Below are 26,183 nucleotides of genomic sequence, written 5' to 3'. Positions count from 1 at the left end.
ATGTCAGTTTGGTGTGTGTTAATATCATGTGTTGTACATGTAGACCCAAATCTGATGCCGAGCTTTTAGCAACTGTATTTTTTCAAGCACTTATGTTTTTACTCATTCTTCAGGAAAATTCATAAGTGGGTTTGTATCAGCTTGTGTGTGTGTGTTTATGTGTCCAATTATATATACATACAGCATTCGTCATATATTTTTTTTAAATCTTACATTTTTGTTGCGAAAGGCTGACATGAACAGCCAAAGCCAGAACGGTCCACTTGAAGATGCAGGAATTGTACTATTAGCAGAAACAGTTCCACTCACTCACAGATAGTCAGATAAAAAATATATCCCTCTGGATAAACAAAAGATTTGTTTTAAAAATCACTTTATTGCATGTAAATACAAGTGATCAACATTGCATCTTACATTCTTCAATCAATCTGAAATGTACAGTTTTCAGCATTATTTCATTGAGACGTCAACATTGCAATAGGTCAAGATTAGATTCTGAAGACAAAAACAAATGGTAGTAATAGACTCAGTACTGGTAACAACTAATTCCTTGGAAGATAAGGCAAAACATGAACCTCTTTCCGTCAAGAGAGAGAATACAGATATAAATATACATACATAGATGATTTTGAATAATTTTATAGGTGAAAACATTCTACAATTTAGACAGGCTAAAAATGTAGCAGATATCCCCCTCCCATCTTCTAGTCCTACTCCCAGATGTGTGTGATGACAAATGTGACTGCCCTACCATGTTGAGTTGAGCAATGTGCATGTCTGAATGAGTGATTCAAATATGAGGGAAGAGAAGAGGGTAGACACAGTTGGGCTAATTGATAACCCATGTATCACTTCCATGGAAAACTCCTTTTTCTAAACGATGAGGCTTGCTGAATATGCCAACTGAGGACACGGTTGCTTTTTGTAAGTTTTTTTTTTTTTTTTTCAGAAAGAGACATGGTCAAAAGTTAAAGCAATTTAACAGTAGGCAGCCTCTAGCAAGACAAATAGGTGACTTTTTGATGATTTAACAGAATACCCACATTAATGAACAGATAAAGCCCATTTCACAAACTTGTTCACAAGAAGTATTGCAAACACCGCTGTAGTCAGAGGAGTTGTCATGAACTACACAGAACACTGGTCACTTACACCCTCCTAACCCAGGCATGCAAGGACAGGCAACCCAAAAATAGCATGATCCTGTACTTCATAGCAATGTCAGTAACACATGTAACAGGCAAACTTAAGAAAAACAAAACCAAACCTTTACACTTAGTAACACATACAAAGAACACATCATCTAACACTGCACTCCATGTAAGATTCTCTGAGGTACATTATAATGGATGATACTCTTGTCTAACAAATATTTACATTATGTACAAAAAAGGTGATAATTTACCATCCATGCTTCTCTTTCAAGTTGTGACCTCACGTACAGTTCTCTCAATCTCCCTCATGCACATGTTGTGGCATCATTCATCAAAGCTGAACGCACAAACTCAAATCTTTCTACACCTTTCGACACATGTTGGAGCTAACCTCTCACAAGCTTATTGCCCAAAAGCCATTTTGGTGTGCTTTCAGAGTTCAATAGGGGGAGGGAGCATTGTGAGTCAAACTTTAAGAACAGTGAAGTTGGAGACACAGAATCAATACTTTATGTTACCAACTCCTCACAGCACTGTAACATTATCCATTTTCTTTGCAACTATTTGGAACAGAAAAGCAAAGATGAATTTTTACTTCTGGGTTACTTGCCCTTTTTGTGGAGGAAGAAGAATTGGGAGATGTGATATTTAGAATGAAAAGAGTTATAGTACATCATTACATTCTCCTTATGATTTCATGAATACAACCAAAAGTAGATTTAATTTACTTGTCACCATATGTGACAACGTTTAACCCTTGCCATGCATTGCATTTCACATCTGCGCATATTATGATAAAAAAAACACCACAGACCCCATTTAGGCAGTGGCAATACAGTCAGTGTCCCTCCCTGTGCTTCATGAGCTGACAGATCCATGCTTTTCACAGAGGAAACACCCCTTTCGGAAGGGTAGAAAGCAGGCATTTCTGACCCTCAAAGCATGGCAAGAAAATTTTTTTTCAGTCTTCATTTTTAATTTGTTTTTGAAAATTAAAGGTCTCAAATTACTCAATAAACTGCCCATGAAGAACATAAGGTTGTACTGGAATTTCTCAAGAGTGCAACTATTACAGCAAAAGTTGTGAGCTTCAGACTTCAGTTTTTTTTTGTTTTGTTTTTACCCATGATGCATGGCGAAGGTTAAACAATGTACCATGTATGCAGAGAACAGAACAACAGCTGATAACTTTAATAAGAAAGCACACCACACTTACGCAATACTGCTTCATGAAAAAAAAAAAAAAAAAAAAAAAATCACATATCACAAACATGTCATTCTGTAAACATGTCCATGTGTTTCTAAACTTGAATAAGTTAATGAGTGTGTACAGAATATTCACCTCATGTACTACATCAACATGAATTACGACAGATACCAATGATACAAATTTGGCCTTGACAGACACTTGGCAAATCAAACATGGCAGAACACAGAGCAGGACAATGTTGAAATGTCCACGACATGCAACCTACATGTCGTGCAAACAAAAATCCCCTGGAAGTTGCTATCTATATACAAAGCACTGTAAATAAGGGTGAAAGAGAAGAGAAAGAGGTAAAGATAAAATTTGCTACAATGTGACACGCTAAGTAAACGTCACCCAACAGTTGTGGAATGATGAGCGGTCATGCGTTATTCAAGTATCGGCTATAAGTTAACAGCATACCATGCCATGTCATGTCATATCAGCTGGTGCTATGATCAGGGTCATGTGACAAAGTATTTACATGTTTTTTTATGAATGTCAGTTCCATGTTAATTGATTGATGTCAGCCAAGTCAAATACTTCAGCTTCTCTCTTCTGGTGGCACGTCTGCATGGCTTCCATTCAACTGCACTTCCTACCTATCCCATCCACTTACACAATTATTCATACTTGGGACTGCAGACATCCAAAGTTGAGATCAAACCTTTTTAAAAAAAAACAAACAAAAAATAATTTTAAAAATCAATTTTCCGTTCAGAAAAATAATCCCTGCACCAGGTCAGAAAAAAACAACAGGGGAAAAAAAAGAAAGAAAAGAAGTCAAGCAGACAACCCTCTTCCTATCATTGTACAAAAGCAGGAAACACATTTACTGTATTTTAAAAGAAAGAAAGGAAAACATCCATACATCCTCAAGTGTCTTTAAAAATGCACTATATTTAAAATGTCAAGACCTAGATAATTGGAAATTAACAAATGAAATGATAAACCATTAAAACACACAATAAAATAAGTTAAAAAAAACAACCAAAAAAAAAAAAAAACCAATAAAATAAAATATATAAAAAAAAGCGAGTATTCAAAATCTGCATTGAAACATTCTTCACCGTTTGTGTCCAGCATAAAATTTTAAGTATATAATTTTGTCCATTTATATTCTGTACAATTTCATCTACAAGAGAAGCAATTTAACATGATTTATCAATGGTATATTTACCTGTGACAACCATTTAATTAATACATTCGTATAAACTGATCTGAGTGAGTGCATGTATGTAAAAGTGTGTAATACAAAAATCCCTACCAGAGGAACTCTTTGCACCCTTTAAAAAAAAAAAAAAAAAAAAAAAAAATCAGCCATCTGACAGAATCATGTATGACAACTGTTTGGGAAACAAGTGAACAAGTTTACATCACACAGTTTCATGCACACAGCATTTCACTACCTACAACTGCAATTTTCTGAAATATTGAAACAGAAAATATGTCTTCAATCACATGACGCTAGTCACAAGCTGACCTGATGTAATGACAAGTGACATGAGAACAGACTTTTGTTTTTTCACTGGAGACTTTCATTGAGAGGACCAAGACGCTCAATGACGGACGTGATGTAGCCAGCCATGTCCAAGTCTGTTGACTCAGCTTTCTTGATGAAGGCGTGTTCCAGCAACTGAACATAGTTGGGGCGGACTTTGAAGTCCTTCAGCAGACTGGAACAAGAGAAAGCATTCATCACTCGTTTGACATCACAGGAAAACTGCAAACACACAAAACCATGGGCATAAAAACATTTCAGACCAAAGATAGATAGGGGAGGCAACTGACCTTGTCTTGGTTGCACAAGCAATTTAATTAAGCAGCACTGTATTTGCTTAGTGGTAAGAATTTAGTGGTGAGAATTTTCCTATCCCAATTCTGTAGATAAAGGAAAATTCTAACCACTCAGTAAATGTAGCACTGTTAAGATCATTGTGCAACCCATCCCAGGCATGTGCTAACCTTATAAAATCGGTTATGATTCATCAACCAGGTAGATGGTGGTTGTTTTTTTTTGGTGTGTGTGTGTACTAAAAGTAAGCCTGCATTCAGTTAGAATATCCTAAAAATACTATCAAACAATGTAAGGCAGACAAGTCTCGTACACATTCACATTTTGATCAATAATGTACTTGTATGTATCCAAATTTTTACTGTATCTGTGTTTGCATATGATTTTCGATTTATGTTCATACCTTCTTATGTACTATCCCCCCCCCCCACCCCCCATATTCCTTGTGACCCCGGTACACTTGGTAATAAAGACATATTCTATTCTATAATATTTTCTATATAAGATAAGCAAGCAACTGCCTTTCTTTTCAAGTATTTTTTGTTTCCTTCTTCATTTAAAATAATAATGTTGACAGGTTTTCTGGGTTTCCAACAGGTTCAAGATACCTACAGAGCAACTAAACATGATCACACATGGTGAGATACAGAAATCTGACCAAAATCTTGGAAAATTCTCTGATACACTCATCCAAAGCTGGAAATAGTGTAAAAACACTAGGAATTCAATATTAACACTAACCACTGCACAACAAAGTCCTCGAACTCAGGTGAAAACCGTCCTGCGGGCAATCGAGGAGGGTCTTCCATCACCACCTGTTTGATTTGTTCAAAGGGGGTCTGCCATTTGCTGTACGGGAATTCGTTTGTTGCCAGCTCAATCTGTTCAAGCAAAAGAATTCTGGTAATAACACACTGTTAACATTGTATGGTTGGGAAAAGTAAGACACAAACAGAATATGCAGTTATTTCAAAGAATAACACATATTCAATCACTCCTGATATTGCACCTGATGACAAACATAAAATCCCCATACACTCTTAATGCAAACACTCTTTTATTTCATATCTGACAATATATTTGAAAAAAAGGGGAAAAAGTTACACATCAGGACTGATTAAAACCATTCTTGTGACAGCTGACATCTAAATCTATTTTTCCATGCAACAATGGGTGTGCATGCATGAGTGAGTGAGTGAGTGTGTGTGTATGTGTGTGTGTGTGTGTGTGTGTGTGTGTGTGTGAATGCAAAAGAAGGCAGGGATTGGTGTGTTTCAATGTAAACTTCTGGCTGAAATTCACTGAACTGCTCTGTAAACTTAAGAAAATTGGCGACAGCAAGGTGGCAAATTAAGAATTTTTCTCATATCAGTAACACATTCTGTAGTTAAAAAAAGCAAACCTTTCATGCCAAAGAAATAATCTGTTTAAAAAAAAAAAAAAGTAACTGATCTCTACAAAGAAAAATTAACATGGGCAAACATAAGCAATTCCACCCTAAATGACTCAAGAACTAATCACAGAACATTATTATCTTGCAGAAAAAATGCTTTCATTTAATGCTATATGTCATTAAAAGTTTTACTGACCACTCTCCTTTGTGCTTCATAAAATAATACATGTATATACAAATTTGACAGATTAAAAGTTAGAGGACCTAAGCCTTTTACAGATATTGGGGCAGTGAATTCATACCCATTGTGTCTAGGGCTCGGCATGGAAAGGTGGGGCCCAATATTTTTCCAGACCTTCCCCAACCAAAGTCCGGTACCCAATCACACCTGGGTGAAATGAGGAAAATCGGAGGAGAGTGCCCTTCCTCACGGACACAGCACCATGCCAAAACAGGGCACTGAACCCTGATCACAAGTCCAAGCCCTAACCCATTCTGTCATGGCATCTCCATAAATTCAAGAGAAAAGGATAAAAACAAAACAGAAATGAAACATAGCAGGGACAGTTCACAAACAAAATCTTACCATTGTTATACCCAAGCTCCACACGTCCGACTTGATATCATAACCCTGATTCCCAGCTTCTGGATTGATTCGTTCAGGCTGCACACAAGTATAAAATGTAAATGTGTTAGTGAGCACAAGATTCAGCTGTGCATATGTATGCTTTTAACAAAATGTATGTGCACATCACATGCATTTTTCTATTGAAGTCATCCACACACCCTTCTGTTTATACATTTTCTCATCAACATACAAACTCATTTATTTTTACTAGTAAGATTCCCCTTTTCCCATACTTATGTAAATAAAATACATACCACCCTATCTTTCTCTTATTTCCCACTTTCACACAGTGACACACACAGAAACACATGAGCAAATTAATGTGTAGCTGAATATTGCAGCCACTCATTACTGCACACAATATTTTGGACAATGGAGGTTTCTATACTATGAACAAAACACGACAAAAATCCCATGTAAACTACTCTCCGAAACATCAATATTTTCTCAAGTTACATTTGAAAATTACCCCACAACCACTGACAACACCACAGATCCTTACAGCCATGTATGGTCGACAGCCTGCCTCCTTAGTGCGAGCAATGGAGTCGACCAGATAGCCGCTGATGCCAAAGTCGCAGATCTTCACCTGGCCCTTGCGGTTGATGAGGATGTTGGAGGGTTTCACGTCTCGGTGTATAACTTTGAGCTCAGTGTGGAGGTAATGTAAGGCTTTCACCACCTGGGAGAAAAAACAACAACAATTTAAAATGAATGATTACATCTTTTCTGAAAAGAAATGTCTAAGTCTGACTGAAGGAAAATAAAATACTGCTATTTTTAATGCAAAAGAAAATACTGGTGGGTTTTTTTGTTGTTGTTTTTACTGAGTAAATGGTATGAGAGCTGCTAAAAGTATTGATAACTTACTTCAGAACAATAAGTCAGGTTAATCACAAAAGCTTAGGCTATGCATGATTGAGAACCCAAAAATTTTTCTGCTGAATAACTTATGAACTCTGTCCAAAAGTTTGTATACAATTACATTCCCATACATAATGAAAAATTGTGTCTTTTTTAATTTTTTTATCTTGATAAGAGTTATGCTAGTTATTTGAGAGCACTCCCATATCCATCAACATAGAATTAGTTACAAGAACACAATTATAAATCTTAATCTGAAGCAACTTTAACCTTATCTCTTTGATTCTTATTGTATTAAAAAAAACAACAACATTCTTCCACTTTTTGCTGTGAATTTAGTACACCCTGAAATCTGAAGCAACTGATGAATAGGTGAATTTTTGCCGGAGTCTGCACTAGTTGGGTCACGGTTAAGTATGTGTAATTAAATTTGTTTTTAACAGAAACATTACCTGTACCCTAATAACCTGAAAAATACGCATGCACGCACGCACACACACCAACCAGCAACAATGGAAAACAACAACAACAAAGAACACAAAAAAACCTAACTATTGGTAATACACCTGATCACAAAAACCAAAAACACATACATATGAGAACTGTAATACAGTCCAGCAACCACATTGACTTACAGAGAGAGCAATATTCGCAAGAACACCTTCTGGAATGGTTTCCCCATTGGCTTTCAGCTTCTTGTTCAGCTGGTCTAGAGAGGCCTCCATCACCTCCATGCAGATCATTACATCTCCCTGAATCAAACAGCAAAGCAAGGTTTTCAATCAATTAACACAATCTTTATACTGCTACAAATTGGAATCTTTTTCTCCCTCTAACATTCAACTTGAAAATGAAATTCTGTATAATGAAGCTGACCACCATGGCACAGTTTTCAGTATCAGTGGACTGACTGGGGGAGGGTCCTAGTTTAACACCCCTTCAGAAGTATTTGTGCAGGGTCTGCCTCGGTTAGTGGCCTCATGGCAATCAGACATTGACAGGTACCCAAGAACCAGTGGCCTGAAGGCAACCTGACGCTGACAGGTACCTGAACACTATTGGCACAAGCAATGTGAGAGAAAACTGGGTGTGGCTGTGTGGACAGTGGTATGGCAGCAATCAGAGACACAGATGATGGGGCAACAAAGGAAGAGAACTGATGTCTGTATACAATGTCCTGCAAGCATGATGAAAAACAACTCAGCTCTCCCACTACTGAAACTTAATTTTCAGTCACCAGATCAATGATAAATGTATTATACTATTATTATACATGTGAAGCAAACATAAAAACATACAAGAGCCCCATTCAACTACTTTGTGTTTATGGGCAAAAATGATTTGCCCTCAAAACAGTGCCCCATGTTAACTCCAGCCCCACTCCATGAGACAACTTTTAATAAAAACTGTGCCCCATAGAACTTGACGACCACACAATGCACTGACAGAGATCACAGAGCCCAAAAGAACTCTACCATGCATTCACTGAACACACTCACCTCTCTGAACAGCGCCCCGTAAAACTCCACTGTGTATGGACAAGAACCACTACGCATGTTGATGTCCAGGTCCATCAGTAGCCTTTTCTGTTCTAGATTGTTGACAGTAGCCATGATCCTCTGAAAACGACATTCCATTTCTCAGTTAAGCTTAGAATGGATGCCACATGATTGGTGACTAACAAATCCCAGTTACCAGAAGAAAACAAAAACAAAAACACAAAATACATTACATGGTTCAGTATTACATTATTTCATTAAACATTGCTAGTTATCTCTGAGGAACGCATGACCCTGCAAACACAGACTACTATGCAAACCTATGTCAGACATACATGCAATGGTAACACCTTAAGCTGTTCATGAACACACACACACACAATTTACCTCACACTTTAAACATACATTTGTATTTATGCCGTTGTGACAACTCTGGCTGTTCTACAGGAGCTTATTCCCTAAAGTCTTCAATCTTAGAACATGTCAAATAAACCTGCATCCATGTGGTCATTTCCATGGTGGATAAAAATGAACACAAATATATACACACACACATCCATTCTGTTAATCCCTGGGATGCTAATCAGAGGGCTCTTAAGTCTTGTGAGACTGGTGTTAAGTGATGTGATATGAGATTGCACTGTCTAGGTACTGTGATGTTTGATATATACGTTGATTTTTTGGAGGTGCATGATGTTTTTGTGTGTGCGTATATACATAAATCACTACTAGTGTCTGGTTTGACGTGTGTGTAGCCTTACAAGTTACATGCGTAACTTGTCATTTTCGTGTTTAAATATATATTTTATAGGGAAATGCGCCAAACACATACACTGGTTTAAACAGTATCTTATTTGGAACATGTCACAATACAACAAAGTTATAGATGAACAGGACAACTAGATGATCTTATATAAAGCCCTGTCCTGATACATGTACATACTAAGCATGTGACAGATGTCATCATAGCTAGAAGTTTAAACGTGATCATACATGAATTTCAACAAAACTAAGCTATATATTAATTCATTAAATATCAAGCTGACAAAGAAAAGTTCTGCATGACCCACCTTCACAGCTAACACGGTATTGCTGGGCAGGTGTTCCACCTCCTCCACCACCCCATAGGCACCGCGGCCTAAATACCGCCGTTGTTGGAGATCACTGGCATCACAATCAAAGGTCTTGTCGCCAATGGTTATTGTTGTTTTGTCGCTTATCCCATGGCCAGGGGGTCTGAAAACACATCAGGGGTTTGGGCATTTTCAGACAATAGGTGCCCATCTGAACACAAAGACTAAAAAGAGGAGGATCTTATAACATTAAGTATGAAACTGTATATATATATATATATATATTCGTACAAGACAATAGTGGAGGAAAAGAAGAGCATGTAACAACTACACCACCTTTTTGTCATATATAATTTGTGTGTGTGAACCTGTTTTTGCTTTTTTCTATAAATATAGCCCTAGGGACTGGGAGCATGTCTGTACAATTGATTTGCAATTTCTCCACATCGCACCTGCGTCTGCCCACTGAGACGTGTTGTGTTCGTTTTGCTGTGGTGTCAAGATCAATACACTTACACAGGTTACAGGAAAGAAAAGGAACATCTGCATCTTGTACAGCTGATCCCTACCAAAATCACCTGGACAATAATAAATGTATCATTTCACTGTCTGATTCCAATGACAGCATAGGCAATTTCTTGCAAAGGTGTAAAGTTCAGAAAAATAATTCACTTTGCAATTTTTTTCAATGACAAATTAACGATGCACACTGGTCGAGTTCCATCACCACGGTGTTCCATCAATAATGTGTGTGTGTGTGGTGTGTGTGCATGTGTGTGCGTGTGTGTCTGTGTGAGAGAGAGAGAAACTCAGAAAGTGAGTGAGTGAGTGGCTTGGAAACTAGCCACAGCAAACAAGGCTGAATATCAATTCTATTGGAAAAGATAATTTGGTGTTTACATTGATCCGGTGTCACAAATATGATCAATGAAACAAATTTTCGTATCTGTGACTATTTCTTTAGAAAAAAAAATCATGTAATAGATTATGATTTATATAATCATGTCAGAGGCACTAAGAGTTTAGGGGGATGCAACTCTTTGAGATCTCCAAATCCTGTGCAGTCTTGACAAAAGGTCAAGGTCATTACACTGGGACAATTCAATATTTTGGTCAACATGAATGACTTTGCCATCATCACATTGTGCTGAATATCTCATGGTGAAGAGGTAATGCTAGCACTGCTCAAATATCTAATTCTGAAAGGTTAAATCTGCATGAATACACCTATGTGTGTGTGTGTGTTGACTTACATCTTATAAACAGAGAACACATTAAGATCACCTGATCATATCATCAACAATATTTGTTCAGTTAACCACCTCTGAATGTAGGTCTTTGGTGTCTTGTCACCAACAAAGAGCCACATTCTGCTAACAAGGCTCTGATTATGAGAGATCCAAAATACCATACTTCACAACTTACCACAAAGAAGTGTATGCAATGCATTATTACAAGAACACAACAAGTCAATAAAGAATCAACAGTGACATTCTGGTTTGAAATCAAATATGTTTCATCTTAATCAAATGAACTAACTACTTACTGTGGGGTGACAGGTTCCGGGGTCTTGAACTTGTCTAACTTTGGAAGATGTTTTCCTGAAAGCAAAATCATTCATGCTTTATAAAAACATAACAACAACAAACAAGCAGATCACAAAAAAAACAAGCAAACGAGAGAGAGAGAGAGAGAGAGAGAGAGAGAGACAGAGACAAAAGGGACACCCATCTGTGTGTTGGCCAAAATCAATAGAAAGAACCATTCCCTGCAGCGTTTCTTGATTAATATAATTCTCACCAGCAATCAAAACTCCATCTTGCAATTTTTCTAGCCGCTCAAATCAAGGAATGAAAGTGAAGAACTTGAATGGAAAGGGAAACGTTAAAAAAGAATAATAATAATAATAATAAACTCCCAAACAGATGCTCTTGCTCCTTTTTCATCCTCTGTGTAAAGAATCTGTGATAGCAAAAGAACAAGCTGTCTGGCAGACCTCCTTGGAATGCTCTGGAGGTTGCAGGTTCTCATTGGTAAGAAGCCTGATCAAGCTGATGCCCTTTCTAGTAAATACTTTAAAATATTTTCCTTGTTGCCAAATTTACACTTGAGACCTTTCCCTGTTAAGAACCTATACAAGCAGTTCAGTATGTACTATCCCAATGCAGTTCAGTGAAAAATAAAAAATTCTGCTCTTTTACTGGAGTTCTATGTTTTCTTTAAAAAGAAAAAAAAAGAAATCAATTTGAAACGGCTTTCACTTCTTTTCTTTATTGTCTTAAAAAACAACAACAAAAAAACCCCAAAAAAACAAAAAAACAAACAAACAAAACACTTTTTACTTTCAGTCCTTGATTTCGTTGGTGAGAATTGTGCAATGGACCCTGCAGTACAAACTGGTTCTCTACTATTAAAATTTAAATCAAGCAGAAATATTCATGGTTCACATCCGTCATACACAAATTAATGAATGTGAATCACAAAGGCAAGTCAGAAATCGTGCATAGAAAAAGCTTTAAGGAATATGAAAGAACAAATGGGTGAGAATCTAAACAATCAAATGATTCAAAGAGCATGAACAAACTCACACACACAAAACAGGGTTATCATTTCAACACAGACACACATATACACAGAATTATCATTTAATGATTTATAACATTAAAATAAAATGTCACATTCTCATGAAATAATAAGTCATATTATATGTAATTCTTTCAAATATGTTATACTGAGACAACTCCCCCAAACACAATTAGCAGGTGTTAAAATAATTTCATTTGTGGATGTGGGTGGCAGGTTTTGTTTCCGAGAAGGAAAACATACATGCTCCATATATGTTTGTTTAATCAGTCATTTCACCAAGAAAGAAGCAACAAAACATTCTTCCATAAATTTACAATTACAAGATACCTCCTATGTTCATATTAAACCATTCAACAAGATTAATCTGAAAAAAAAAGAAAAAAAAAAAGAAGAGATTTTCAAAAGTAAACACAGAAATAATATATTTTTCATATTATTTATTATAAAAAAAACAAAAAACAAAAAACAACAACCAACAAACAAACAAACAAAAAAAAAAAAAAAAAAAAGAAAAAAAAAAAGATAATACAACAATGAAGGCAACTTTTTGAATGGAAAAGTGTCCAAAAAACACATCAAAATAATATGAGTAGGGCCTGTTGCTGAAATGTCAAAACACGATTGACAAGGCCTGATCAATGTCTTGCAAGTGAAGAATCAAGAAATCATTTTGTTAGTTCTTGTGACACAATGAAAAAACAACACATATTAAATTACCTACGCCGCTTTATGATCTAATCACCCAATCAAACATAAGTACTTCAGAAACTTGGCAGGCTGTAATTTGTATTTGAGATAATGGATTAAAAAATAGAAAAAGAACCCCCCCCCCCCCCCCCCCCCTGCTCCGGACCCAACCCCCCCTGAGAGTGTGTATGCCTTTTCTCACATCTGTGAGCATGCAAGATATGTGTGTGTTGCTCACTTGCTGACACTGAGTAACTGACAGTGATGCATAAGTTCTTACTCAGAATAATGAGAAACCTACAGTCCCAATGCCCTCTTTCCTCAGCTGCTTTCAATCCAAGTTCCTTGCAGTAACAATGCAAAGTGAGAACACTATATTGTTTCTCCCCACTTTCCCTCAGACGACATACCTGAAGTCAAGGACAAAACTGCTACGTCAGCTTTGTGCACCATACGACAAGCTGCTCTCATGTGGTTCAATGTCAACAGGTGTTCTCAGACAATCATTCACCGGCTGATTCTGATTCAGTTTCATGGTCTTAGTTGACCAATTTCTCTCCAAAATGAATCACTGCCATAGATCTTTCTAACAAACAGACCTATCCAAACGCCATGTTGATCAACATGCTGTTGATATGTGTTCATGCTGATGTAATCACTAATGATATACATGTATGTTTTCTGCTGCTGTTTGCTTTTTCCAAATGTGTAGTGGTTTAATGGCTGGCTGAGGTGTTGGTAACAGATTATTTAAAAAAAATATTATGGCTGGTTGGGTGGATGGGTGGCAGATTGGCAAATTCAAAGTTTCTACTTTATTTTTTTTTCTTAATATTTAAAAAAAACATTTTTTAACATGTCAGTGGTTGTTTGGCTTGTAATGTAAAAACTTCTTTATTACCACAAAAGTTTCACAATAAATGTGAGTACAGTGGTTGATTGCATTGCCATTTTAACAACAACTTATTTCTCACATTCTCCTTTCACACTCCAGTTCTCAGACAGGAAAGCATACAGCAGAGAGGCCAACTGACTGGCATGAAGATACACAATGGTTATGATTATGAAAATTCTGTCCATGCCAATTAACAGAGATATCTAAGACAACATGGGGAAAGACAATGTCTCCAAAAGGATGCCTGTGCCCCAACACACGTAACAATTAACATCACGACTGAGAATCAAACAACAGAAACATGCAGACTTTCCAAAAAGGAGGCAACATATTCAGAAGTCAAGACAGTTTTTGACTTTGAATATAAACACAGTGGAAATTCATACTCAATACATATTAATGGAGAAAGTTTACATGGTTATGACCAAAACAAGAAAAACTATGGCCTACATTTTTTTATTATTATTATTATTATTATTATTTTTTTTTTTTAGGGACCATCAAAATGTGTGGCCGCTCACTAATTTATAAACAATTAAATGCAACATTATTTAATTTGAACAACAACGCAATGAATTAACCCCTATGAATCTGTTAATGTGCAGTGATGACAAGAGCTCAGTAATAAAACTGGACTTGTTGATGCATACTGGAGAATAACTGCACAATTTTTGTTCAGTTTTTGTGTAATGGTATGGGATGCTCTATATCAAAACTGTATTTCTTTTAGTCTCCATCAAGCGCAATCTGTCACAACCCCAGCAAACTGACAATAAAAAATTCAGAAAAATATTGTACAAATTCATATGGAAGAGGACTGAGAGTCTTCAACATTACTCTCTTTGAAAAAGTCAAAAGACGATTATGTTTTCTCTTCCTCATTTTTAAATTATAGCCAATTATTATTTATCATGTCATTGCATGAGTGGGTGTGCATTTTTCAAACTTTCAAGATACCACATGGAGACTTATCTGTGATCCCCTCATTTATTTATTTATTAATCACATAAAAAACATCACACTTAGCTTGTATTTGTAACAAAAATACATAATTTACATGTCTACCTGTGCTCTCCAGATCATTTGGGCTTCCAACTATGTGCATCACAACAGAATCAGAGAGTGTGCCGTTCAACCCATGTGTCCATTGTATGGGGAGAAATAAAAAGAAAGAAGAAAGAAAGAAAGAAAGAAAAGACAAAAATAAGATTTACACACAGCAGAGGCTGAATGTCTTACACTATCTGTTCTTTTGCAAGCTTCATGTCAAGACACGTTTGTTGACTTCAAATGCTACTGTCTGCAAAGGCTCACTCAGGTCTTTATGTTCATGAACAAGGAAGCAGTAGTTTGTTTCGCTAAACCACCTTTCATTTTCTTGGAACGACATTCACTGATAATAAAAAAAATTCAAATTTCAATGCACCTGAACAATGAATGTGTGCACATACATTTAAAAAAAAAAAAAAATCAAACACATAGTACCTTACTAACATGGAAAGAACAAGGGAAATAGAGAGAGAGAGAGAGAGAGAGAGAGAGAGAGAGAGGGTGAGAGAGGGAAAGAGAGGGTGGGACAAAGAGAGATTTTCTGATGACTTTCATTCTCACTGACCTGCAAGACAGTGTGTCACAGAGCTGAGATGAATTGGGTGCAATGTGGTATCACTATCACTGTTCTAGAGTACAATGTCAGGAGTAAGCCCTGGTGTCTAGAGCTATTGTCAAGGGCAAGACACATCTAGCAAGAAGAATGGCTTGTACTTTTAGAATTGCTTGAAAAAACTGTTTTGTTTGCACAAGTTGTGAACAGGCTAACTTACTTTGAACACTTTGTTTAAAATACACTGCAATAAACAAACTGACAAATCTGCCTAAAACTTACAAACCAATTTTCTCTTCTTTTATTCCCTTAATTAATCAGAAAGGAGGAGTTTGTATTATACTCCATGTTTGGTGATACATATACTTACCATGTCAAACTGATGCAAACTAGGCCTATCGGTTTGCTCTGCTTGGCCAAATTTCGCGCGGCTAACAGTGAAAAGACGAACCGTCTTGTGCATGTGTGTATTTGCATGCACGCATGTGCATGTGTGTGTGTTTGTGTGTGTGTGTGTGTGTGTGTGTGCACAAGCATATAATCATGCTTTCACTAGTTTCAGGTTCAGCATCAACGATGGCCAATGGGAAAAAAAACATCTCAGGAAAGTGGAGAGAGAGAGAGAGAGAGAGAGAGAGAGAGAGAGAGAGAGAGAGAGAGAGAGAGGGCATGTTCATAGTAATCTGTGTATACTGTGCACGTGTGTGTGTGAGAAGACATACCTGACACACTTGTGAAGTTATCTGTGTGTTAGATCAAATGGGCATTCACAAACATGCCTCAGCAAGCATGAATGAATGTATACCTCTTTTGGTACAACCCTTGTTCTACAGTGATTTTAAAAACAAAAAATAACCTAGAATGAAACTGCTCACCCTTCTATCCCTGACACAATTTTCTGCTCACAACCCAGCTAAACAGTTTACTTTGCTCCATTCTTGCAACATACAATGATACCCCTCACACCCACACACTTTTCTTTTCCCAAACCACTCCTAGTCCTTTGTTTGTACCTGTCTTCAAGGCCCTGTATGTGTGTGTCACTGCGTTTCTGGATATGTGTCAGGGGTGGGGGTCCCTCCTTCAGTTTCTTGCAAAATATACCTCCAGATCCAGGATGAGCCGACAACATATTTTGAAATCTTTTGGCTGTCTCCACTTTCACATTATAATAACATTACAACATGGAAAGTTAACCCCCCACCCTCCCACTCCTTACACCCAGCCCACTAACCCAAACCCCTGTCTCCCCAAGGGATAAAAAAGTCAAAATTCTGGTCAGATATGGTGCTATTTGCAAACAATGTATACAATGGTAGTTAATCACAGGGGTTCCCAAATATATGTATAAAAAAAAAGCACAGTTACATGAAGTACCAAACGTAACATATTTACAAGTTATTTATTTAAACACACACTCACACACACACATATTACACTATTATGCTGCACTTAGCAAGCAATGATCACAATGTATATTAAGCACAGGGTTTCCTCAAAACATTTGCTGACTAACAGAGGACATATTTTACATACTGGTAATAGCTGAAAATATTTTTGGCATTATCATAATTATCCTGCATTTTTCAAGCGGTGTACACAAAATAGATTCACATGTTTTTTTAATCACAAGATTTCTCAGAGCATGTGCATTGGACATAGTCTGATGCAGTGCTCACCAAAGTTTAGTTTTTACAATATAAATAAAGTTTTAAAGAATTTTTTTTGTGTGTGTGGCTAACAAAGAGCAAGGAGAGGAATGGGCAAGGCATTTAGGTGGAGATGGAAAACTGAGTTTTCCTTATACCTCTTCTTTTACGACTGTTTTCCCACACTGCTAATCCCAACTTCCTTATGAATAAAACATCACACCCTGTCTTGTTGCATAAAAAATAGTAATCAAACAATCTACTGTAGAGTATTCCATAGCCAGAATATGAATTCAGGCACTATGTCAGTATGTGTCACCAAAAACCACAGAACTTGAATTGCTGCTAATCCAGCTTGGAAATGAAAAGTGCAAACTACAATATACTATATAGCATGTTTGGATTCAACATGCAGGACAAATTTACTGAGCCTATTTCCCATTGCTGTCAAAACAAACTGCTCAGTTATGGGACCAGATGAACACCATTTATTACTTTTCTATATCCCTGACCATCTAAGGACTGTCCCTAATGCATAGCTGTCGAGTGAGGTAAGTGAGTATCTTGCCTGAGCATACTGTTACAACCTGACCATCATATACATACCATTTTTATTTGATACATGAGTAGAGACAACTTTACACATGACTACATTCTTTGTTTAAATATTATATCTCCAATGGCATTCCCTGAACATCCAATAACCAACAGCTAATTATAAGACATGACTCAAGTTCACTTAAGGAAACTGAAGCCACAAGCAACAGGGCATGAAGGATTACAAAATCAACCTCTTTTCACCACTATTCACTGAAATATTGAATGATTGCTCACTCATCTAACATTATGGACAATAATGAGAACTGATCTGATCAGCCTGATCTTGATGAGCTGTTGGACTGCATCAGTGCATGACACGACTGATACACTGATAGCTTAACTCAACACTTACTTTCCTCTCAAATTAAAACCACAGCATTGAAGAAACCCCACACAGAACTCTGCAGCACTATCAAAAACTTGACGTTTCCAAAGAAAAAAAGAAGAAGCTTATTTGATCATTTTACGTATAAAGTTTTACCAAACCAAGAAACACAGGATCAAATTTCTTGATTTTCACACACCTGCTGTTAATGATGCTTGCTTCTGAATTTATCCTGTATCATATATAAAAGAACATAATAAAGAACTGCTCTTTAACTAGATTTTCCAGGTAATTTCAAAGAAACAAATAAAAAAGATGGAGATGTATAAGGGGGATGCAGAGATAGTGGCAGTGAGGCAATTTTAAGAATGTGGATTGATCCAGATTTAATTTGCTATCAGCAAGACCACATCTGCTGTAATATATATATATATATATATATATATATAGAGAGAGAGAGAGAGAGAGAGAGAGAGAAAGAAAATGGGCAGAAGCTTGACCTATGCATAGACCCACACTAGTCATGCCTTGAGAACCCACCATATACTTAAAAAATAATCAGCTTAGTACACAGAATCTTATCTACAAATGTTATGGTTTTAAATATGGGTGTGAAAAATGACTCCAGGTGTACATTCTGCAAAAAAACACAGGACTGTATATAAAATATGTTCTGGGACTGCATCCATGCTTAACGCATTGGGGAAAACATCCAGACATCTTCAAATGATTGCTTTGGTGGTAATTCAGAATTATCATTCAGCAGGTGTTTGATTTGATTTGGCTATGACAAGCATGATAAATCCAACAGAATGCTTGACTATATTCTACTCCTTGCAATTTTTTTTTCTGTTCAAGTGTAAGTTATATTAAACCAAGTGCTCCCAAATGGGTGCAGTTTTATGAATTATTTCAAATCTAAGTATGAAATATGTGTGTGTATATATATGTGTGTGTGTGTGTGTGTGTGTGTGTGTGTGTGTGTGTGTGTGTGTGTATTTCTTTTCAGCGTCCATACACATGATGATATAATTTTCTTTCTGTCATTTTGACTTAAAACAAAGTGCACCTCAGTTTAATGAAACTTGTGAACTGTATTACTTGAATGATATGCTATTGTTGTTTTTTGTGTTTTTTTGGTTTTGTTTTATGTTTTTTGTTTGTTTTTCTTCTTCCGTTCTTTGTCCTAAAAAACAACAACCCAAAAAACAACCCAACCTTCGTGATGTGTGTTTCTATATAGGGAAATATAATCTTCTGTGCAAGTGACAAAAAAAAAAAGAAAAAAAAAAAAGGATGAGTGAATTAGCTATAAATGATTAAATTAAAAAAAAAAAAAAAAAAAAAAAATTCATTCTTAAACAAAAGAAGAAGAAAAAGAGGAAAAATGTAGCAATAACACACTCAGAAAATACTTGAAAGTTCACAGCATAATGAATGTATCACAATGACTCACAATCGGGAAGACTTTAATTGTTTACTGGTATGTAAGTATGCCTTGAAATGTTGTATGCTTATCTGCACATGTCTATGGATGCATTATGTCTGTGAGATTACTGTGGATGAGTGTGAGAACAAGCCAGAGAGCGAGTCAGAGATATACAGAATACTACTACTCAAAAAAAAAAAAAAAAAAAAAAAGGAGAAACGAGCATACCATTACTATCAAATGTGCACCACATCTGCCATCATGTCATTATTCATGTATCTAATTGTGCTGACAATTTTGAAAGGTCAGACGCACTGCCATTCAGTAATTCACATATCTGATGCAAAATTCACAAGCAAGCACCCATGGGAGAAGAAAAGAGATATGTGGACAAAGAAAGTAAGGTCAAGTCCTCAACTCAAGTGAACTTAAAAAAAGAAAAGAAAAAAAAAGAGAAAAAAAAAAAAAAGAAAAGAAAAAAGTTCTGCAATTATCTGATTCTTTTTGAAAAACAATTTATATCTTTATGGAGTACAAAATTCACCAACTTTTTGTTCACTTCAGATACAGAGACAGAGAAAGATTTTACAGCTTTCTCGTGTTTGAAACATGCTCATCTTCTACAAGGGCTGAGGGCATTATGCAGTACTTGTACAGACAACACATAAGTACTATTCCAGCTACAGTAACACTTTTCAGTTTCAGACAGAGGATTTACCCCCTGACTACATTCAATGAATTAACGTTCAGTCTGAATGGACTTTGACAGACTTGTGAATGCCAAGCCAATTGATCTGTTTTGAGAATAGATGTGATAATTTCTACCCCTATGCTGACCACAGCTTAACTTCTAACACAGCCTGCAAGTATCACAAAAATTAATTAAAGAAATGACTTGCTTCTGGCATGTCTGGAAATAACAACAAAGTGGCAATAAATGGCAGAGCACCATGAAAAGCAGATGCAGGCACAAATGAAATAACAATTCAACAGCACAACTTGTGTCACAAGACAATATGTTTACAAGAAATTGACTGAAGTTATTCATTTCCAGTGCATCAAACCTAACAGATTTTAATGAATATCAGTTAATACATTATACATTACAAATACTGAAACAGCATAATAAAAGATAGCCTTCAGTAAATTAACCATTAATGCATCAAATCAACCTGTGTACCAATTCAACATCATTAGTAAAGTTAGTAACTGCTAGAAATGGAAGAGGGTTTTACATAAAAAAACAACTGGGTTTTAAGAATGCAAATCAGTAAACTAAAAAAGTGGCCCTGAAAGAAAGTCCCTCACCCTTGAACACCTCCACACCCAGTTCCCCAAAAAGGTCTGGACTCATGTCTACACGGATGGCTCTGCGAAAGATGCCATTTGAACGGGGGGGGGGGGGCGAGTCTATGTTTCAGTATCCAGGAGGCAGAGAAGAAAAGATCTGCCTCGCTACCAGCCTTATACTCCACCAATTACAGAGCCGAAGCAGAAGCCTTGAAAACAGCAGCAGCCCACATCGAGGTCAGCCCCTATGCCAGCCACAACGTTGTCTTCCTGACCAACGCCTGTCCATTTTGTAAGCCCTTTGGTCCAACTGAGATCCAGAACTCAATGATCTGTCCTCCTCTCTCGCCTTCCTGTGCACAAGTCACGCAGTCACCATGCAGTGGATTCCCTCCCACTGCAACGTGCTTGGCAACGAGACTGCGGACTCCCTGGCAAATGAAGGCACTACGAAAGAGCAGATGGACAGGTCTACCAACTACTCTGAATCCAGGACCATCATTAAGGCCAAGCTGCAGAACAAGTGGAAGCAGCAGCATCCATGCCATAACGGAGCAGACCCGTACTACCTGCTAACTTGTCGAGAGCAGGTAGCCATTTTCAGGCTCAGGACAGGCCACAACCGCCTGAAACACCACCTATACACGACAGGCCACAACCGCCTGAAACACCACCTATACACGAAACTCAGTATTAGCGACACAGAGCAGTGCCCCTGCAGAACAGGCAGCCAGACAATAGAACATCTGCTGCAGTCCTGCCCGCTCCACCAAGCGCTCCGAGAGAAAACCTGGCCCGACCCAATCCCATCGGCCCGGAAGCTCTACAGAGGACTGGAGGACCTGTGATGTACTGCCACCTTTGTCGAGGAGACGGGGGAATCCATCTGATAAATGACGAATGAGACAACTAAAAATCTTGTGATTCATAAACTGCTTGTGAATAATCAACGAAAAATCATGTCAGTTGCTGCAAGAGAAAAAAACAACCACCTGTGTTACTGTATTAGTTTATATATATATATATACTTGCACATGGCCCAACAATCAAGTGTGCTTTTCCTTAAACTTTTAAACTTTGCTGTAACATGGGTTTCAGTGATACTATAAAAAAAAAGAAAAAAAAAAAGAAAAAAGAAAAAAAAAAGGGCCCTGCATCTTGCAGAAGCACAACACTGATTTGGTGTATGTGAAGAAAGTTATACAGATATGATTACAGCATAACATTCTGGGGTAAAATAATCTACCATTCTTTGAACTTGATCTCAACCACGAGCCCCCCCTCACCTCCCCCCGCCCTTTCCCCTAAAATGGAGAAAAATTAATACCCAAGTAATCCTGACACTTACTTGAAAAAAAAAAAAAAAGACCTCTTCAAAGTAACAAGCAAATTTGAGCATGAAGCATGAATGCCCACATAAGCTCACTGCAAATGATGAAGTGAGAAAGAGAGAAAGAGGGAGACAGAGATTGAATATGTGTCAAAAGTTCAAATGCAAATATAGTATTATTGTAATAGTAAGTCGGAAGGGCAAAAGGTTATTTATAAACATGCATAACAGACACGAAAGAAAATCAGGGGAAATGAGGGAGATGAGTGCACAGACTGTCCATGACTTCTAATACGTAATACAAAGAATAAATTAAAAACAACACAGAAATGAATTACAGTAATTTCAAGCACACCTGTTTATGTGTTAGTTTTTAAACATGTGCTAGTTTTTAAATATATGCTCTTTTGTGCTCTGGGAATGTCTGTGCTTTGGGATAATGTCAATGAAGTGTTTGTAAAGATATGCAGCCATGCAACTTCTTTACTTTATTTAAACTGTGTCTCAATTTTATCAAATAATAATCTTACCACATCTAGCATACGCGTATCCTGCAAAACATTTGGACAGTGGTCTATATCTGGTTAAAAAAAAATATTTAAAGATTTATACTACAGCACCTGACAAAACATCACACGCTGTTTTCATACATATGTGATCATTTTATCTGTATCAATATATATTACAATTTCATTGATTGGTATCACAGGTAAGACAAATGCTTGACATGAACTTCTGGCTTTTGATGAAGTCATCCACCCTGCCGTGACAATACTGAGTGGGCACAAACATATTACGATTTATTATGGAGTGTGTCACCGATATTTTTTGACGATCGCACACGCCCCACATTCCAATCGATATCTATGAACAATATGAACGTGACTCTGACGACACGCCAAGAGTTGACGAGGGGTCAAATCCACAAGAGGTAAAAGAAAAAAATGTGATCGCAGTTGACAAGCACGCGACTGACAACTTGTTGCCTTCGCCTGGAACAACTTTCACTGGACGTTAACGGGGTACACTACTGTATGCAACCTGCCACGATAATTTCGATCGGCTGCTAACTTCTACATGAGAAACTCAGATTACGACTATATATGAGCTCCCTCGTACTCACCACGCTGACGCTTCATATTGTGTTTCCGTCCCTGCTTTTTTGAAAGTGGGTCATTCGTGATCTCTTGCATCGAGACGAGTCAAAAGGTAACAGTCCAAGTCTTGACCGCTATCAACTCCAAATCGGTCACCCGCGCTCAACAGGTGCCAGAAATGCCGTCGATGTTGTACTTCAAAACAAACCTCTCAGAATTCTTTCTACGGGATATCAAACATGCATCCTCCCCACAAAAAAAGTTCTTAGAAATCTCATGCTGTTTACTCAAAAGTCTCCACAACACAGACCAAACGTTTCATATCCTTATCCGCTAGGTGCCGCTGATTGGCTGGTTGGAAGCAGCATGGCGCTCACCCATTCATGCCCAGCAGTGACTCAGCAGTCACATTGCGTTTCATTGGTCGTCATGACTAACCACTCCAAGGGGGAATCCCGAGCTCGCAGCAACGTTCCCACATAGTACAAGCTTTCAGCACCCACTGACCCAAAAAGTAATATTCTATAAACGCATTTTTCCTGACAAAAGGAATTATTCAGTGTGCACTATCCACTTTGAAAGTCTTTTCTCCTCCGATCCTAAAACGACCTCGATGAATAGCACAGATAAATTCAGTCTGCAGACGAAAATGGGAGGAGTCAGCACTGCACACGCACACTCGGCTGACGTGCGCGAAAGGGGTTTCCCTTGCACAGTAAATTATTGACCTCCACAGCCGCCTCCAGCTATGGCACGCGACGAAGGCATGCGCAGCACCGTGACATGCCGCGCCAGTCACTGTCGTCGAATGACTGCTTTCCAGCCAGATTAACGTGTTAAAGATATAACGTGACTGAGTTTTGATGGCTGTGCAGCGCACAAATCAAATCGTTTACTGGTGCAGACACTGTGTTCTGTTAATTATCGCCAAGGATCTGCCCTATCCCCTCTTTTTGCCCACGGCAACACCACCTTTTTAAGTGCAGTCTTTTACAACACACGACTTAATGACTTTATTCATAAATGTTCTTTCTGTGTGTTGACAAAAATAATCACAATTCTTTTAATCATGACATCACTTCTTGTAAATCTAATACATTATTCATGCCATCAGTGATAAGAAGTGCACTGGGCAATACATGAATCTGGTAATCTAAATTTACAACACTTCAGGTACTTTTTTTTCTCCTCTGTAAGATATGTAATGTGTTCAATTTAGTTTCATAACGAAAGTCTGACTCAAGCACACACACACACACACGCCGTGAAAGAACTGGAAATTCTGTATGACAATTCTCTCTTTTACACTACTTTTTTTAAAACTTGAACATTAGGGATATGCACCAAAGTATGTCATCTATACTGTTTTCCTATTTCTCAATGTTTATTTTTCTAAATATTTAAGAAGAAAAGAAAATAGTATACACTGCTATTTATCTGTACTGATTAAATTTGAACTTAGCATGCAACTGCCTAATTCACACATTTCATTTGACCATGAACAAAGCACAATTTCTTTGAGAAGGTCATAATGCATGCATTTGGCAACAATCAGAATATAAAGTACGCACAGAATCATGCATTTGAAAATGGCAGTAATTCAATATATATATATATATATATAAATAATAGGGCATAGCTAATTCTCTTTCTGTCAGATATAACTAGCTGTATGTCACAACTCTCTCTCTCTGTGTGTGTGTGTGTGTGTGTGTGTGTGTGTACAAATGTAGAAAAACAGAGGTATAATAATTGACATATACGTAACACTTCATCTCAGAGGTAATAAAAATGTTGTCTTGCATTTGCATGGTACTGATGTCATGGGTACAGGGTAATTAAAGACAACCAGGCGCATTTGCTGCTACTTTAAAAAATTTTTTTTTTATATTTCTTTTAAGAATTGCTATTCATATAAATTATAACCTGCCACTGTTAATAACTGTGACATGCCACACAAACATGTTTACATGATTTGATGAAATTATGTTTTTAATTTCTGAGGCTTCCAGTTCCAGCTCTGTATTTGAATCATATTCAATAACTAAAAATTGAATTAAATTTCGCTAATGACATTATGATTACTTTTCACACACACACACATGTATATATTACATTACAAATATATTTTTTTATATTCATAAAACGCTTTGACAATCCGCATTTAACAATGTTTGGAAATCTTAAGCGAAAAAAAACGGGGCAGGGGGGTGGGGGTGGCGGACGCGAAAAACAATATGACGGGTGTGTGGGGGTGGGTTGCAAGCGACAAGAAAAGCTCTCGATAATGCTCGGTCATTGCACTCGTTCAGCAAAACTTTTTGTGCGAAAACGTCAGGACCCACTTCTGTCGAACTTTTTTTTCCTTTTCTTTTTTCGATCAAGGAGCGCGTAACTCTTGCAATGTCCTCGTTACTGTGTAACTGCATGGACTCAGAGCGACAGATTCATGTGCAAATATTATTCACAGATGAGAGTGCACTATGGAAAGCAAGGAACACATTCATGAGCATTTACAATGAAGCATAATGCACTCATTCGCAAGAGCTACTGCATGGAGCGAACATGCAAGGAGAAAAATTTTGACCTACTGGGTCGAGCCATTGGCATTCTTCAATGGCGCAATGGACACCTGCCACTGGCTGCACCCACGTCCAGCTATCCTGTGAACACACCAAAGCTCCGATCAACTGGAAACTTTGGATGCAGGCAGACGATTCCCCTCCTGCTATCTTGCAGTCGACGGTCGGTCGAATTAACGATGCACAAATGCAATATCAAATCTCAAAATCAGAGAACACTTCACATCCAACTTCCCTCAACGGGAAGTAGTTGCTGACCTGTGAAAACGTATCACAGGAGGGAAGCCCATTGACGTCAATGCTCTGCTGTACGGGCGCGTTTGTTCGGAATGGAAAGAAATAGCTACCACGCAATGGTGCATGATTTTGATACAAGTCTGATGTTGGGAGATAACCTTAATCTGTCAAAACTAAATGCATATTGTAATATCATTCAATCAAACGTTCTCTATCTCTTT

At 37.4% G+C, this 26,183-nt stretch overlaps 1 protein-coding gene across 2 annotated transcripts; it reads right to left on the bottom strand.

Moving 5' to 3' along the window:
• Positions 1 to 362: 362 nt before the first annotated feature.
• LOC143281756 (dual specificity mitogen-activated protein kinase kinase 6-like) lies at positions 363 to 25,987 on the bottom strand. Of its 2 annotated transcripts, none has more exons than XM_076587045.1 (9): positions 25,735 to 25,987; positions 11,199 to 11,253; positions 9,650 to 9,815; positions 8,580 to 8,699; positions 7,716 to 7,832; positions 6,719 to 6,898; positions 6,175 to 6,252; positions 4,937 to 5,076; positions 363 to 4,076 (listed from the first exon to the last, which is right to left on the bottom strand). In XM_076587045.1, exons 1-9 carry the CDS (start codon positions 25,751 to 25,753, stop codon positions 3,926 to 3,928), a joined length of 1,026 nt encoding a protein of 341 aa, XP_076443160.1. In that variant the 5' UTR covers positions 25,754 to 25,987; the 3' UTR covers positions 363 to 3,925. The 2 variants fall into 2 exon arrangements, with proteins under 2 accessions (XP_076443160.1, XP_076443153.1); XM_076587038.1 differs by lacking the exon at positions 25,735 to 25,987 and adding an exon at positions 23,170 to 23,474.
• Between the last annotated feature and the right edge of the window lie 196 nt (positions 25,988 to 26,183).

This window comes from Babylonia areolata, chromosome 1, assembly GCF_041734735.1.
Source record: "Babylonia areolata isolate BAREFJ2019XMU chromosome 1, ASM4173473v1, whole genome shotgun sequence".
Lineage (NCBI taxonomy): Eukaryota > Metazoa > Mollusca > Gastropoda > Neogastropoda > Buccinidae > Babylonia > Babylonia areolata.
This window is presented reverse-complemented; position numbering and strand designations above follow the sequence as displayed.